This window comes from Pelophylax lessonae (assembly GCF_965119305.1).
Source record: "Pelophylax lessonae genome assembly, chromosome: 2".
In the NCBI taxonomy this organism is placed as follows: Eukaryota; Metazoa; Chordata; class Amphibia; order Anura; family Ranidae; genus Pelophylax; species Pelophylax lessonae.
In genome coordinates, this window is record NC_138769.1 from 49,634,753 (window position 1) to 49,651,646 (window position 16,894).

Here is a 16,894-nt window from a genome sequence, read left to right on the forward strand (position 1 = left end):
CCCTCTCTCACCCACCACCTACCCACAGACCCTCTATCGAGCAGGTCAGTCCAGGGCAGCCATCAACATTTCAAATATACTGACTGGTAGACTGGCATTCAGAGAGGGCAACAATAAGATGCCATCACTAGGAAGCAGTATAAGGCCTCATTCACATTGATGAATAGCCACAGACAGGGTATTGTACAAAAAAAAGAGTGTAATACTATACATAATAACCTATGTGAGCTAGATAAATCCATTTGTGACAAAATAAACTCATATAACTGAATAGTGATAATCAAATAAGTTAATATTAGTCATAAAGTGTCCATAAAGGGATTTGGGATCCCTGGGCCAAGTGCATACACAACCCTACCTAGACAAAGTTTTCTTCCCTCGAAATGGAGTCCCCTAGATGTATAATCTTCCCCTCTCCTTGTGTCTTTCTTCCTCTTCCTCCACTTTCTTCTACTTTCTACTCTGGTCCTTCTTTAAACTTTTATCATTTTTGGGTATTTTTTTGGAATCACCAGACATGGGCTGCTTATGGAACGTTACCAAAAACTGAAAACTTTAAATTAAAAACGTGTTCATTATGGTAGCTCACTGTTTTATTCTTGCTTTGGTTATGTTTTCCATCTTTTACATATGGTCTGTTGATTACACCCCATTGTCGCTTTTTGAGGTAGTTAGGACTTGTAACCAAATGTAGTAAATGTTGGCTTACTTACAAGCCTCATTGCAATTCTGTTGTTATTACTTTAAAACCTAACATATTGAAAGAAAAAGTGTCTAGAAAGGAAAAGTCCTATACAAAATTCCGTGGTAAGTCAGGAAAAAATCCAAGGATAGCAAAGTAAAACCCAAGATGTGATCACACTGGGGCCTTACCAGGCCAGCAACCACCTTTAGTCAGGGAGGTCTAAAAGCGCTCAATCAACACCCAAATCCAATGGCAGAAGCTCGGATATCCACTCAGGTGACCCCAGGCAGCAAATACAGGCATGGAGGGCAGACAAGTGCTCCAGGAAGTCAAGCCCACAAATCCTCACTCATGTTTAATAAACGATGTAAATGTAAAATACCACATAATACAGTACTGTACAAACCTTTCATTTTTTTGTAAAAAAGTAGTGCAGTTACATTAAAACAGGACATCACCGGAGAAAGAAACATGTTGGAGCTACTTTAATAAAGGACTTTGTCAAAAACCTGTGTACTGTTTTTATTCAATTTTGACACTTTTTGGGTGAATGAGAGGAGTACAATGTACCCCATACTCATTCACATGGAGGAGCAGGATCTAGGGTCCCCCTTGTTAAAGAGGGCTTCCAGACTCCAATAAGCCCTCTGCCTGCAGACCCCCAAAACCAGGAAGAAGCTCTTGTCCCTATCAACATGGGGGCAGGGTGCTTTGGGGTGGGGGGGCACTGAGCCCCCCCTGCTCAAAGCACCCACCGCCCCCATCTTGAGGGCATGTAGCCTGGTATAGTCAAGGAGGGGGGGGGCATTTACCCCCCTTTCCTGACCTGTTGGGCTGCATGCTCAGATAAGGGTCTGGTATGGATTTTGGGGGGACCCTACACCTTTTCTTTTTTTTTTTTTTTTTTTTGGTGTGGGGTTTACTCTAAAGATATATACCAGGCTCCAAGGGCCTGGTATTGTCGGATCAAAGTTACATGGAAGTCAGACATGAAGTCGTAGGGCAAAGTCAGATCGGAAGTCGTCCAATTTCCATGTCGGAGGTGTGAACCCAGCCTGAATTAACTGGTTGATATTTTAAATATTAGTTAACTATGCCAAATGACTCCCCGGTGTGTGTGTGTGTGTGTGTATCTATAGCTTAACTTTCTTTTATTTTATATATATATATATATATATATATATATTTACACATATATATTATTATTTTTTTCCAAATACACATATTATATATTATATGCAAAGTTGCAGCTTTTGCATTTTGTTTTATTTGAGCACAGTATTTAAATAGGTTGGAATACCCCTTTAAGGGTAGTATTCAGAATTGTTTTTCCCTCTGTCTAGCCTTTACCAGCAACCGACTGATTTACCTAAATAATTGATGTTACTGTAATGTACAGTGAAATACCGTGAACATGGTTAAGCTATTTAGGTTTTAGTTTTTTATTTTATGTCAAATGGATTGACATGAACAGGACAATTGCATCGCGTGTGATAGTTGTTGCTGGAAGTTGATTTTTCCTCCTAGATGTCCAGCACAATAATAAATTTAAAAAAATTGCTTACTGGGAATAATGCCCACGTATGCAGGTGATCTAGTTAGAGAAGCACTTGAAATGAAAAAAACAGGTCCTTTTAGGAAGTCAATGGTGATATCATAAACTTTCATTCTTTATCATCAGTATTGTAATAACAATACAAACAATAGTTATTTTTGACAATCCAATATAAGCTTACTTGAAAAATCTATTTTCATGTCCTGAGTTCTGCCTGCTTGCTGGTCATCTCTTTCCACAACTTCCTGGATTCCCTGCATGCTTTTCAGCTTCTCCATTTCTAAGGACTACATATCCCATGGTACTTGCTGCCTGCAAGAAGGGATTCCTGTACTGACTCCGCCTCCTGAAACTCTTCCACTCAGCACCTCTGTAGTTCAGAAGGCAGTCTCTGTAAAATGTGTGACACAGCAGTGTCTACTCAAAGGACGTAGTGACTACTTGTTGCAGAATTCCAGAAGTATATGCAGTGCCGGGACAAGGCCAGCGCCCAGGGCAAAGATGCCAAACTGCGTCCCCTCCTTCTCTTACGGTTAGGATCAGGGTGCCCAAATTCCTGCAAAGAAACCATTGTGCCCAGGGCAGCCATCCCTCCTGCCCACCTCTTGTCCCGGGCCCTAAGTATATGTGGGGGGAGCTTCACAAAGGAAGTTTACAAACACCAACATCATTCAGATTATTATAAGGCGGCTAGAAATAAATTATAAATTGGAAGTGAATATATGATTTTACATATTTTTTTAAAAGAGATTTTATTTGCCATACACAAATGGCGTACATTCTTTGCCACAAGTGAATAGATACATTCCATGTGTTACAGAGCTTATAGAGACACATTACCCATTTAAATCATTGGAATGTGTTAGCAAAAGAGCAAGTAATGCAAGAGTACGGAATTTAACACTCAGATTGAGTCTAGCGGTTTAAATACACATGAGAGTTCTGTAGCATTCTTAGTTGTATGGCATTCATATACACTATATTGTCAAAAGTATTGGGATGCCTAGTCTTAGTCCATAGGGTTCAATATTGAGTTGGCCCACCCTTTGCAGCTATACCAGCTTCAACTCTTCTGGGAAGGCTGTCCACAAGGTTTAGGAGTGTGTCTATGGGAATGTTTGACCATTCTCCCAGAAGCGCATTTGTGAGGTCAAGAACTGATGTTGGCCAAGAATGCCTGGCTCACGGTCTCCGCTCTAATTCATCCCAAAGATGTTCTATCGGGTTGAGGTCAGGACTCTGTGCAGGCCAGTCAAGTTCCTCCACCCCAAACTTGCTCATCCACGTCTTTAAGGACCTTTATGCACTGGTGCGCAGTCATGTTGGAACTGTTCCCACAAAGTTGGGAGCATGAAATTGTCCAAAATGTCTTGGTATGCTGATGCCTTAAGAGTTCCCTTCACTGGAACTAAGGGGCCAAGCTCAACCCCTGAAAAACAACCCCACACCATAATCCCCCCTCCACCAAATGATTTGGACCAGTGCACAAAGCAAGGTCTATAAAGACATGGATGGGCAACAACTCGCCTTTATCAGCATAAGACCCTATGGTTGGTTTACTAAAGGCATATAGACTGTGCACCTTGAAAGTGCAGTTGCTCCAGAGCTTAGTAAATGAGGTAAAGCTTCACTTTGCAAAAAATACCCAATCACGTGCAAGAAAAAAAAAAAAACAGCATTTTTGCTTGCACCTGATTGGATGATGGAAGTCAGCAGAGCTTCCCCTCATTTACAAAGCTCTGGAGCAAACGCCCTTGCAGAGTGCAACTGGACTTGCAAAGTGTATAGTCTATCTGTCTTTAGTAAACAACCCCCCCCCCCCATGTAGACCAACTGCTGTACAACTACCAGCCCCAGCATGCCCAATCAGCCATGTTCTATGATGTTCATTGCATTTAGCTGCCCTATGCACCCGTTATGGGAACTACAAGCTTCAACCCCCTCCCTGCTTGCTACAGGTATCCTAGAGCAAATAACATTGCCTAGCACTATCCAATACAATCCAGCTTTCATCCAGACACCGGGCCTATTGTAAGAGAACAAGACACAATTCAAGTCACCCTGTTGCTAGGCAACCAGACATTATCACAAGCCACAAGCCCAGAGGTTCCATCACCACGCCAAACCACAATTTAGTCTTCGAAAACCACAAAAGATCGCCTCACACCATCTAATGCTGCTTTGTTTTGCTGCCTATGAGACATGATTTGTGCAAACAGGTTTTTATAATACAACGGCATGAAAGGCAAGGGTGATCTGATATTCCCCAAGCAAAAAAATAAATACAGATACATGAATAAATCAGTTTGAAGGGTCAGTCCACCCAGATGATAACCCACCTCATAGTCTATAAGCTCCTATGGATTTTGTGAGATATGGGAGTTCTTGGGTCTGCACCCCCGCTGTGCTCATAATGAGCGTCTTACGGACATAGGTCTGCTTTTTTCACTGCCATCAAGATCCTGTGTGAATTGTATATGGCCATGTACATGAAGCTTTACACAACCAACATATTACATTTAGGTGGACCAACCCTTTGATTATGTTTGACAGCTACAAAGGAAGGTTTGCTATAAACTTCTGCTTGATGCACATTGATTTTTGCATAATAGAATACAGTAAACCCCGTTATATCGCGGTTCAGTTTTCGCAGTCCCGGTATTTTGTGTTTTTTTTTTTCTGTAAGACCTATTACTATTGTTTTATTAAATAAATCATTGTTAATTCAATATTTTTGCGTTTTCCATTGCTCTTGCTCTGTCTCTCAGTATCTTTTATGTGTTTAACCACTTGCCGTCTGCTCACTAGAGCACTACTGCGGCAAAGTGGCTCGATAACGTCTGACGACGTAGACCTACGTCGCCAGACATTCCCCTTTCTCGGCGGCACGCGCGCGCCGCCGGAGGCTCGCTCCCGCTGTATTCAGTCACAGCGGGAGTCGGGCCAGGGGAGGAGCAGTGGCGATCGCCGCTGCTCTAACCCCGATCGTCGGGGAATCGAGTGTGGAGATCCGCCTGCTTGTGTAAACAGAGCGGGCGGATCTCCTAAGTGACAGGCAGTGACAGATTGCAGGGTTCAGCATAGCTGAACCTGCGATCTGTCCCTGTGTCACATAGTCCCCTCCCCCCACACACGTCAGTAAGCACCAGGCATACATTAACCCCTCCCTCTCCAATAAAATTAACCCCTTCCCTGCCAGTGTCATTTTTACAGTAACAGTGCATATTTATAGCACTGATTACTGTAGTAATGTCACTGGTACCCCCAAAAGTGTCAAAAATGTCAGTCAAGGGTCGGATCTGTCCGCCGAAAAGTCACAGTCACGCCATTACTCGTTAAAAAAAAAAACACCAAAAATGACAGAAATCTTTCCCTTAGTAAACACAATAACTTTTGCGCAAACCAATCAAAATACGCTTGTTGTGATTTTTTTTTTACCAAACATAGGTAGCAGAAAACAAATTGGTCAAAAATTTTAAAAAAATTAGATTTTTACATTTTTTGGGGGGGAATTTCATATAAAAAAATGTGAAAAATATTGTTATTTTTTCAAAATTTACGCTCTTTTTTTGTTTATAGCGCAAAAAGTAAAAATCGCACAGGTGATCAAACCACCAAAAGAAAGCTCTGTGGGAAAAAAAGGACGTAAATTTTGTTTGGGTACGGCGTCGCACGACCGCGCAATTGTCACTTAAATTCGCACAGTGCCGAATCGCAAAAAGTGGCCCAGACGTAAGACAGCAAAATCCTCCGGTGGTAAAGTGGTTAAATGTGTTTCTATTGTTTTAAAAGTGAGTTTAAAGACCTTAAAATGCTTTTAAAAGTACAGTGAAAGTTATAAAAACACGTCTAGGGTGTATTTAAATAGGGTATTTCTATTTTGCGGATTTTCACTTATGGCAGGTGGGTCTGGAACGTAACCCCCGCAATGGAGGGGGGATTACTGTATGCCGAAACCTGCATATGGAAACAAAATAAAACAAAGTTCAATTTCTGAAATCAGACTTCTCCAGGATCCTGCATGTACCCATATGCATTTTGTATTCCTGCAGTTCTGCCCCTGGGAGCTTTTCAAATTTCAACTCAAACATGCATACTGCATAGTACAGTGCAACAATGTCGTCTCCTTTTGATGTCGGAATTATACTGGTAGTGTCTATATGGCGACTTTCGAAACATTTGGTATTTGCATGTGGGGTGGGAGTACTCCTGGGGTGCAACAGGACTGTGGAATACAGTTAGCTTGGTTCCGTTTTGAGTTTACATTAGACATAACAAATAAAGTGGCGGCATACCGCCATGAAAATGGCCACACAGGTCCGTTAACATCCTAGAACAAACAAAGACCTGCTATTCTAAAGTGGGGTACACACTATAAGAAAATCGGGCGAACGATTGTCCGATTTTCCTCATTGTTTCACTACAAATCGGAACTGATGAAAGAGTTTTCTTACGAAGATTCGTACAAAAATTCTCGTATGACAAAGGCTTTTTTTGTTGTTTATTGTTACTGCGCAGTCTTTCTTTTCTGATTTTTCTTGTACATAAATCGTACGAAAACGGTACACAAATAAAACTTTTATTTATTATAAAAATTCTGGAGTTTGTCCCTTTTTCGTATGAAAGTTCTGAACCGTCTGTAGAAAGTTCTGTACACACTATATGAAAATTGTATGAAAGTTCTTTGGACGAAAATGTTCGCCCGGTTTTCTTATAGTGTGTATGAGCCTTAACAGTACTACAAATAAACCACTCTTCCCCATCCCACCCATTCCCAAAACTTGTCTCCCTTCCAACTTCGAAGGCCCTAAATGCTGATATAAAGAAGTATTACAACCACATTCCAACGCCAGTGTTTAATAGCTGAATGGACCCACAGGCCATTCTGATCCAAAAGTACCATAGATCGTGAATGCCAACCCTATAAAGCAGCTCTAGAACAAGAGAAGGAGAGAACTCAAATGACAAATAGGTGTCAAACATGCAACTCCCTCCCAAGTGCTCAACCTATCTTGAATAAAGCATGAGCTCTACCAGAGAACGCTCACTCCACCCCTCGGAGGCCAGAAGAAGAATCCATCCAAGCCTGTCAAACTTTTTGAAATGTATTTTTGCAACCTATGGATATATATGTAGCTTTGTAAAAAGGATCATAGGACACAGTTGGGGGGACAGGCCTCTTCCAATGGAGAAGAAGAGCCTTTCGTGCATAGAATAGTATGACATTGAATAGAGTTCCTAGGGCATTAGATGGGACCACAGAATCCACCAAACCCAGGAGGCACAACGAGATAGATGGCAAGAGCTTTTTAATACTCTGTTAATTTAACTTTTCTTTACAGAGCCAAAGCATGATCCAGGATATGGCTAACCTTCACAGGGCAAAGACCTTCATGTTGTGCATGTTGGTAATTTGTTTTATGGTAATGGAAGGACCTGTCTTTGACAGAACTCAGAAGAAGGCATGTCCCCTAAAATGCGTTGGCTGCATCTGACACCTTTATTCTATAAACATTTGGATTTGACCTCCAAGTGTCATGATCCTTTGTACTGGGTGCTCCTCAATACCCACGCAGAAAACACAGAAGAGGCAGCCACCAAAAATCACAAGACCACAGGCTAGCAATTCATTAGAAACAATATGATCAGAGAAGCAACACTATGACAATACAATAAAATAGTGATGTCACCAAATCCATAGGATGGAATTGGATATGTTCTAGTGAAGACAAAGCATTGGCTTCCACAATGTACAGGTGACATATCCACTTGTATCCAATCTCAATCATTAGGTAACATTGCTATGCCCCTTTTTTTTTTATTCCCCTAATACAGAGGTCTTCAAACTATGGCCCTCCAGTTGTTCAGGAACTACAATTCCCATCATGCCTAGTCATGTCTGTAAATGTCAGAGTTTTACAATGACTCATGGGATGTGTAGTCCAGCAACAGCTGAAGGGCCGTAGTTTGAGGAACCCTGCCCTAATATGAAATGAAACAGCTCAGCTCAGCACAAATACGGCAGCGCGCAAATACAATCAGGAAGTTTAGTAACCCTGAGAGACAAAATTTAATTAGAAGGCGGATGAAGACTTTAATCAAAGATGCCAATTCCTTTGCAGTGGTAGCTAGATGGCAAAAGGAATAACCCAACACTTGTACATTTCCCAATCCTCGGGGGTCTTGAAGAAGGCAAAACCCATGTCATGTACGACACTAAGATCTAAATGTGGCACTTACCTGAGACAAGTGAGACTGTGTCCTTCTCCCAGGAGACATACGCCTCCACTGGGGAGGAGATAATGCACTTGAAGACTGCTGCATTGCCTCTCATGGCTTTCTGATCTTCCACTCGGACCGTGTAGGCTTCCCGTAACACTACAATAAAATACACAAGTGATACTCAGTAATATTGGCTACAGAATATTTAAAGAGATAGAACATGAATAAACAAATTTAAATGATATTTCAATTTATATAGTTCACTTTCCAACTATTTGATTGAAAGAACAGGAGGAGGGGGGGGGGGTTGGTAAAACAGAGAGAAGAGAAAGCTCAGTCTTCTTCCAAAAGTCCAAATCCATTAACCTCTCTAATGAATAAAATGGAGGTGGATTTAATTTTGCAGCCACTGGGGCAGCCTTTCTCAACCATTTTAACATGGAGGAGCCATTAGGATACCTTTCAAATATCTATCTATCTTAGGGAAAACCAGCCAATAAATACGAAACCTACAGCTGACAGTACATCAGCATGGTGGCAAGTGGGGAGAATACATCCCTTACATTGGCAGCCAGTGGGAAGAATACTCCCCTTACATTGGCAGCCAGTGGGAAGAATATACCCGCTACATTGGCAGCCAGTGAGAAGAATACTCCCCCTACATTGGCAGCCAGTGGGAAGAATACTGTCCTTACATTGGTAGCCAGTGGGAAGAATACTCCCCTTACATTGGCAGCCAGTGGGAAGAATACTCCCCTTACCTTGGCAGCCAGTGGAAAGAATACTCCCCTTACCTTGGTAGCCAATGGGAAGAATACTCCCCCTACATTGGTAGACAGTGGGAAGAATACTCCCCTTAGATTGGCAGCCAGTGGGAAGAATACTCCCCTTACATTGGTAGACAGTGGGAAGAATACTCCCCTTACATTGGCAGCCAGTGGAAAGAATACTCCCCTTACATTGGTAGCCAGTGGGAAGAATACTGCCCTTACATTGGTAGCCAGTGGGAAGAATACTCCCCTTACATTGGCAGCCAGTGGGAAGAATACTCCCCTTACATTGGTAGCCAGTGGGAAGAATACTCCCCTTACATTGGCAGCCAGTGGGAAGAATACTCCCCTTACATTGGTAGCCAGTGGGAAGAATACTCCCCTTACATTGGCAGCCAGTGGGAAGAATACTCCCCTTACATTGGTAGCCAGTGGGAAGAATACTCCCCTTACATTGGCAGCCAATGTGAATAATACTCCCCTTACATTGGTAGCCAGTGGGAAGAATACTCCCCTTACCTTGGTAGCCAATGGGAAGAATACTCCCCCTACATTGGTAGACAGTGGGAAGAATACTCCCCTTAGATTGGCAGCCAGTGGGAAGAATACTCCCCTTACATTGGTAGACAGTGGGAAGAATACTCCCCTTACATTAGGTAGCCAGTGGAAGAATACTCCCCTTACATTAGGTAGCCAGTGGAAGAATACTCCCCTTACATTGGCAGCCAGTGGGAAGAATACTCCCCTTACATTGGTGGTCAGTGAAAAGAATTCCCCAGATAGCTAAAAAGATCATTCATGTCAGTGGTTATATTTTAAAGTGATATTAACCTCTTGCCAACAGATTTACTGCGGCACAGCGGCTCGGCTGCGCAAAATCATGTGGATCTATGTGATTTTGTGCACGAGGTCTTGGCAGCGTGCGTGTGCAGCCGGAGCCGCGCTCCCGCTGTGTTTAGACACAGCGGGAGGCAGGCCACGGGAGGAGCAGCGGCAATTGCCGCCGGTCTCCCGCAATTGTCATAGAAACTGACAGAAGAGCCGCCTGCTTAGGTAAACAAAGCAGGCGGGTTTTCTGTCACACAGGCAGGGAGCGATCAGGAGTTTCAGCTAAGCTACAACCCCGATCTCTCTGTGCCTGTCACAGAACCCCACCCCCCACAGTGAGTAAGCACCAACAGGCATACATTAACTCCTTTGATCACCCCCAGTGTTAACCCCTTCCCTACCAGTGTAATTTATACAATAACAGTGCATATTATTTAGCACTGATTACTGTAGTAATGTCACTGGTCCCCAAAAAAGTGTCAAAAATGTCAGTTTGGGGTCCAATCTGTCCGCCGCAATGTCGCAGTCCCACTAAAAAACGCTGATCGCCACCATTACTAATAAAAACAAAAAAATTAATAAAAAATTCAAAAATCTATCCCGTAGTTTGTAAACGCTATAACTTTTGCGCAAACCAATTAAAATACGCTTTTTGGGATTTTTTTTACCAAAAATATGTAGCAGCATACAAATTGGCCTAAACCGATATTTATTTATTTTTTTTGGGAATATTTTATAGCAGAAACCAAAAAATATGGTGTTTTCTTCAAAATTGTCGCTCTTTTTTTGTTTATAGCGCAAAAACCGCAGAGGTGATCAAACACCACCAAAAGAAAGATCTATTTGTGGGGAAAAAAGGACATCAATTGTATTTGGATACAGCGTCACACGACCGCGCAATTTGTTGTTAAAGTGACGCAGCGCCGAATCCCAAAAAATGGCCTTGTCATTAAGGGGGTAAAGCCTCCTGGAGCTGAAGTGGGTAAAGTCTTGGGGATTTTCTTTGCAGTGGTTTTGCACAGAGCAGCCCAGATCCTCCTCTTCTCGGGTCCCTCGCAGTCGGTCCTGGCCCCTCCCTCCTGCCGAGTGCCCCCACAGCAAGCAGCTTGCTGTGAGGCACCTGAGCTGAGCCACTGCTGTGTGTCCATTTGACTTGACTCCGCCCCTCTCTCCCCTTATTGCGTTACTGGCTTTGATTTACTTTCTCAGCCAAGGAGGAGGGGGGAGTCCCAGACAGCTTGGACTCTACTGCAACATCGCTAGATCGAGATGGGGCTCAGGTAAGTATTAGGGGGGCTGAGGGGGGTGGCTACACACAGGTTTTTTATGTTAATGCATAGAATGCATTAAGATAAAAAAAACTTATGCCTTTAGAACTACTTTAAAGAGGCAGAATTTTTTTATTCTTCAAGGAAATCTTAGCAACCTCTGGAGGAAACCTAATTGAGAAAGGCTGCAGCTGGATCTTCATCAAACAACACTTTGGGTGTGTTAGAGTTTCCTGTAATAAAGACCGGTCACCTCTGCTTACTCTCTTTGTGCTGGGTGACTGGTCTTGTCTCCACACCCTGTGTTGTTTCCTGCAGGCAGCCTAAAATGTGCGGCCCTGCTAGGACTCCCTGTCAAAAGGAGGCAACAGGAAGTGAGAAAAAATCTCATTCAAGTGTGGTTGTCCCTCTACTCTTGCTTCAGTGGCAACTGAAAAACTTCATATTTCCCACCCCTTTCTGTTGCCCTCAGGACTCTCCCCAGTAAGGACAACAAAAGTTTTTTTTTTATGGGTACATTTAAGTAGACTACAAAAGGGATAGATAAAGCAGATGCCAAATTGGTTTCTTCTGTTGTATACAAGTGTGGATACAAATTTGCAAGTATCATGTTTAAGGCCTGTCTACTTCTGTTTTTAACCATGGGCCTAAGTACCTTGTTCACCAGGACCTGAGTACCTTATTTTATTACTTTCGTGTAGAACATGATTTTGGAATGACAATACAAATATCCTTATCCTCCTACTGTGTAATTTGGCAAAATGTAAGATTGTCGAGGCTCAACCATTCGGCGTCTCAGAATATCAGTGATACAATACTTCTTTTTCAAAGCAAACTTTCTTACGGTTGCCATATATATTGGGTTTTAAACCGCCAAAAATATGCACTTAGTGCAAAAGAGTGATGCGGACACAAAGAAACTATAAATATAACGACTTAGAAAGTGCACAAAACCGATATAGATCAATAACTCAGTGGTAAACCATATATCATTATAACTCATGATAAAAGATTTTCTACTCTAGTTTCATCTGTACAATGGACATCTTAAGGGCATAAAATAAGAAGTCCATTGTACAAAAGATTTAAAGGTAGGGTGAGGCAGTTGCTTAGGATGATGTTACACACCTGCTGATGTTCGCTGGTGTGATGTTTTTTTTGCCCATGAGATGCTTTTATATTTGTAAGTATATTTGCTTCTAATAAATGATGCGGTTTTAGGCAACACTACTCTATGGTCCTTTGCTTTTTCCTCAATTTATCTCGATTCTGAGGAGAGGTATTTGGATAACCAGTGGAGGACCCTGGAGAATCTGTAGTCTAGATTTCGTTTGGTGGCCCTTGATTGGATGATTTCCATGCTGTTGATCTCTTATATTTGGGAGATCTTTACCATTTGCTAAGGGAACTGATGCACTTAACCACTTGCCGACCGCCACACGACTATTTACGTCGGCGGTCAGCCCCTCACAGGCAGAGCGACATAGGGCTACGTCGCTAGCCTGTGAGGGTCTAGGGAGCGAGCACACGCCGCCGGAGGCGCGCTCCCGCGTGGTCACGGACCCCCCCCCCCCCCCCCCGCGCGTGTGACCAGCGGACCCAATCGTCCGCCGGTCACTCGCGATCGTCAGTGGAGAGGGAGAAAGGCAGGCGGCTGATGTAAACAAGCCGCCTGTCATTCTCCCCTGTGTAGGAATGGTGATCACAAGGTTCTACTATGTAGGACCGTTGATCACTGTTTCTACACCTCAAGCCACAGCCAATCACAGTTAGAATCACGCCCCTAGGGACACACATAACCCCTCCCTCTCAAAAAAAAGTTAACCCCTTCCCTGCCAGTGTAATTTTACAGTAACAGTGCATATGTATAGCACTGATTACTGTAGAATTGTCACTGGTAACCCCAAAAGTGTCAAAAATGTCAGTCAAGGGTCCGATCTGTCCGCCGCAATGTCGCAGTCCCACAAAAAAATAAAACGCAGATCGCCGCCATTACGCGTTAAAAAAAAAAACAAAATGACAAAAAAATCTTTCCCTTTGTTAGTAAACGCAATAACTTTTGCGCAAACCAATCAAAATACGCTTTTTGCGATTTTTTTTTACCAAACATATGGTAAAAAAAAAAAATTGGCCCAAAATGTTAAAAAATTTTGATTTTTACTTTTTTTGGGGGGGGGGGGGAATTTCATATAAAAAATGTGAAAAATATTGTTATTTTTGAAAAATTGACGCTGTTTTTTTGTTTATAGCGCAAAAAGTAAAAAAATCGCACAGGTGATCAAATACCACCAAAAGAAAGCTCTCTTTGTGGGAAAAAAAGGACGTGAAATTAGTTTAGGTAAAGCGTCGCACGACCGCGCAATTGTCCGTTAAAGTCACGCAGTGCCGAATCGCAAAATAGGCCCTGGTCAGGAAGGGGGTAAAATCTTCCGGGGCTTAAGTGGTTAAATTCAAGGGGGTTTGGGAGTATTGCACGTGGATTTTCACTTATTTTCAAGATTTCACAAGTGGACTTGAATATACTGTATGTTTTTGAAGCTTACATTTTATTATGCACAAGTTTCAACCATTTGTTCTATGATGGACACGTCACCTGATATTTTAATGTATTATTATTATTATTATTATACAGGATTTATATAGCGCCAACAGTTTGCGCAGTGCTTAACAAAATGAAGGCAGACATTACAGTTACAATACAATTTGGAACAAAAGGAATCAGAGGGCCCTGCTTGTTAGAGCTTACAATCTAAAAGGGAGGGTCAATTTAAACAAAAGGCAATAGCTGTGGGGGATGGGCTGATGGAGCAAGTGAAACAGTGTTATTAGTTAGTAGCCAGGTAGACTTCTTTAAAGAAAAGAGTTTTCAGGGATCGTCTAAAGATGGATAGATTAGGGGACAGTCGGACAGATTGGGGTAGAGAGTTCCAAAGAATGGGAGAAGCTCTGGAAAAATCCTGGAGGGGAGCATGGGAAGAGGTGACAAGGGAGCTAGAGAGCAGGAGGTCTTGGGAGGACCGAAGAGAGTGGTTTGGTTGATATTTTGAGATCAGGTTAGTGATGTAGCGGGGGGTAGAGTTGTGGATGGCATTGTAAACTATTGTTATTGTATAAAAAAATGGATGGCATTGTAAACTATTGTTATTGTATAAACAAATGTATATTGTTTATGAAGTCTTTTATTATGAGTTAAGATCACATATGATTTATTGGTATATTGGTTTTGCACACTTCCTAAGTAGTTATATGTAATGGAAAATAGAAGATCTAGCATTGGAGAGTTGAATGGATGGGGCTTACCTCCAGAAAGGGGTCAAACATAACTAGAAAAAAAGTGCAGGACCTATACAGCTTGGGCTTAGGATTGAAGATCCTACAAAAAGAAAACTGGGATCTATCTATCTACCTACTTATCTACAAGGTGCCTGCACTTCAGCACTATTTTTACCTTAGGTACATTTTATACAAGAAAATGTCATTTCAAAAAAGTTTAAGTAAAAACACAGTACATGCAAGTTGGTTTACTCACCGGCCTTAATGTGGACATCCTGACTCCTGATTTTCCCTGAAGGGTTTTCGGCTGTGCAATAGTAAGTATTATCATGGATTAAGTTATTAAAGCTTGAAGGAGGGAAGGGGAAAATTTGGAGAGTGCCATTGGGGTGGACGTGGCGGATCCCAGGGACATCGTAGATCTCCTCGCCCGTTGCTAGGTACCATCTGAGCGTTACACGAGGGACTCCTTCTGCAGGGCAGGGTACCAGAGCCCCCGTGGTGCTAGCAAATACTACCTCTTGCAGAGATGCATTGATAAAATATAGGCTGGCATGTAGATCTTCACTAGAAACTGGAGAAAAAAGAAAGAAAAAAAAAAAAAAGACTTGTTAAAAATAAAATATCTATCAAATATACTATATTACACAATTTGTAAAACATTATGTATATATATATATATATATATATATATATATATATATATACACACACACACACACTTACACACATTTATAGCTATATGCAAGATTTTAGTAATGAAAGCAGTATCATTAGTAGTAATCAGCATGGATTCATGAAAAATTGTTCTTGCCAGACCAATCTATTAACCTTCTATGAAGAAGTAAGCTGCAATCGAGATAAAAGAAAGCCTGTGGATGTGATGCATCTGGATTTTGCAAAGGCATTTGATAAAGTTCCCCACAAAACGACTTACTGTGCAAACTAAGGTACGCAAGTATGGACCATAGAGTGAGTACCTGGATAGAAAACTGGCTTCAGGGGCGAGTCCAAAGAAAAAAAAATGTATTCATTCATAAACGATCTAGAGGATGGGATAAACAGCTCAATCTCAGTATTTGCGGACAATACTAAAGCAGGGCAATAACTTCTACACAGGACGTGGAAACCTTACAAGAAGAAGGAATGTAAGACATTTGGGTGCCAGAAATATGAATGCAAGTTATTCACTAGGGGGGGAACTTTTAATGGAATCTAAGATGGAAAAGGACCTGGGGGGTCCTGGTAAACAAAAAGCTCAGCAATGGCATGTAATGCCAAGCTGCTGAAAACAAAGCCAACAGAATACTGGCATGTATAAAAAAGGGGATTCATTTCAGAGATAAAACGATAATTCTCACACTCTACAAGACTCTGGTCCAGCCGCATCTTGAGTATGCTGTCCAGTTCTGGGCACCGGTCCTCAGGAAGGATGTGCTGGAACTGGAGAGAGTCCAGAGAAGGGCAACAAAGATAATAAAGGGAATGGAGGAATTCAGCTATGAGGAAAGACTACAAGCATTGAACTTATTCTCTCTGGAGAAGAGACGCTTGAGAGGGGATATGATATCAATGTACAAATACTGTACTGGTGACCCTAGCATAGGGAAAAAAAATTCAGTAAAATGGAATAAAAAAAGGACATGCAACCATTCACTAAAATTGTAAGAGAAGCAGTTTAACCTTAAACTTCGTAAAGGGGTATTTACCATCAGAACGGTAAGGATGTGGAATTCGCTTCCACAAGCAATGGTATCAGCTGGGAGCATCGATAGTTTCAAAAAACTATTAGATGGGCCCATTAATGACCACAACATACAGGGGTATACAATGTACTATTGACAGCAAACACACACACACACACACACACACACACACACACACACACACTTATCACATGTTGAACTGGAAGGATTGGTGTCTTTTTTCAACCTCACTAACTACGTAACTATGTAATATATCCAGGCAAAGAAAGCAAAGTTTTCAAACATCACCTTTGACATTTTTGCTTCTTCCTACTGTCCCCTGAAATTAACTAAGTTCCCGAATAATACATTTAAATTCCCGCCTGACAGCCAATAAAAGCTGTGTAAACCATTCTGTTGAGATTATTGTGCCTTAATAAACTCTCCTAAATAGTCTAGCCCCCTTCGTATCCAGACAAGTAGTTATGGTATGCTCTTAATTGGAATAGTTATTAGGTTTAAACACCTGGAAAAACCCACATCTGCTATTTATGAGTATCTCCTGATGAAGTCCCTCCCTGTAGCGCTACAACCCCCTGAGGAAGTGC

General features: G+C 41.9%; 1 protein-coding gene across 1 annotated transcript in view; it reads right to left on the reverse strand.

Annotated features, from left to right (window-relative positions):
- The window catches only part of DSCAM (DS cell adhesion molecule), a 779,527-nt gene that overhangs the window by 618,239 nt on the left and 144,394 nt on the right, over window positions 1-16,894 (reverse strand). The window contains exons 2-3 of the mRNA XM_082245233.1: window positions 14,858-15,175; window positions 8,481-8,618 (exon numbers count right to left, since the gene is read on the reverse strand). Of these exons, the coding sequence (XP_082101359.1) occupies window positions 8,481-8,618; window positions 14,858-15,175 (456 nt within the window). The remainder of the gene's footprint in view (window positions 1-8,480; window positions 8,619-14,857; window positions 15,176-16,894) is intronic.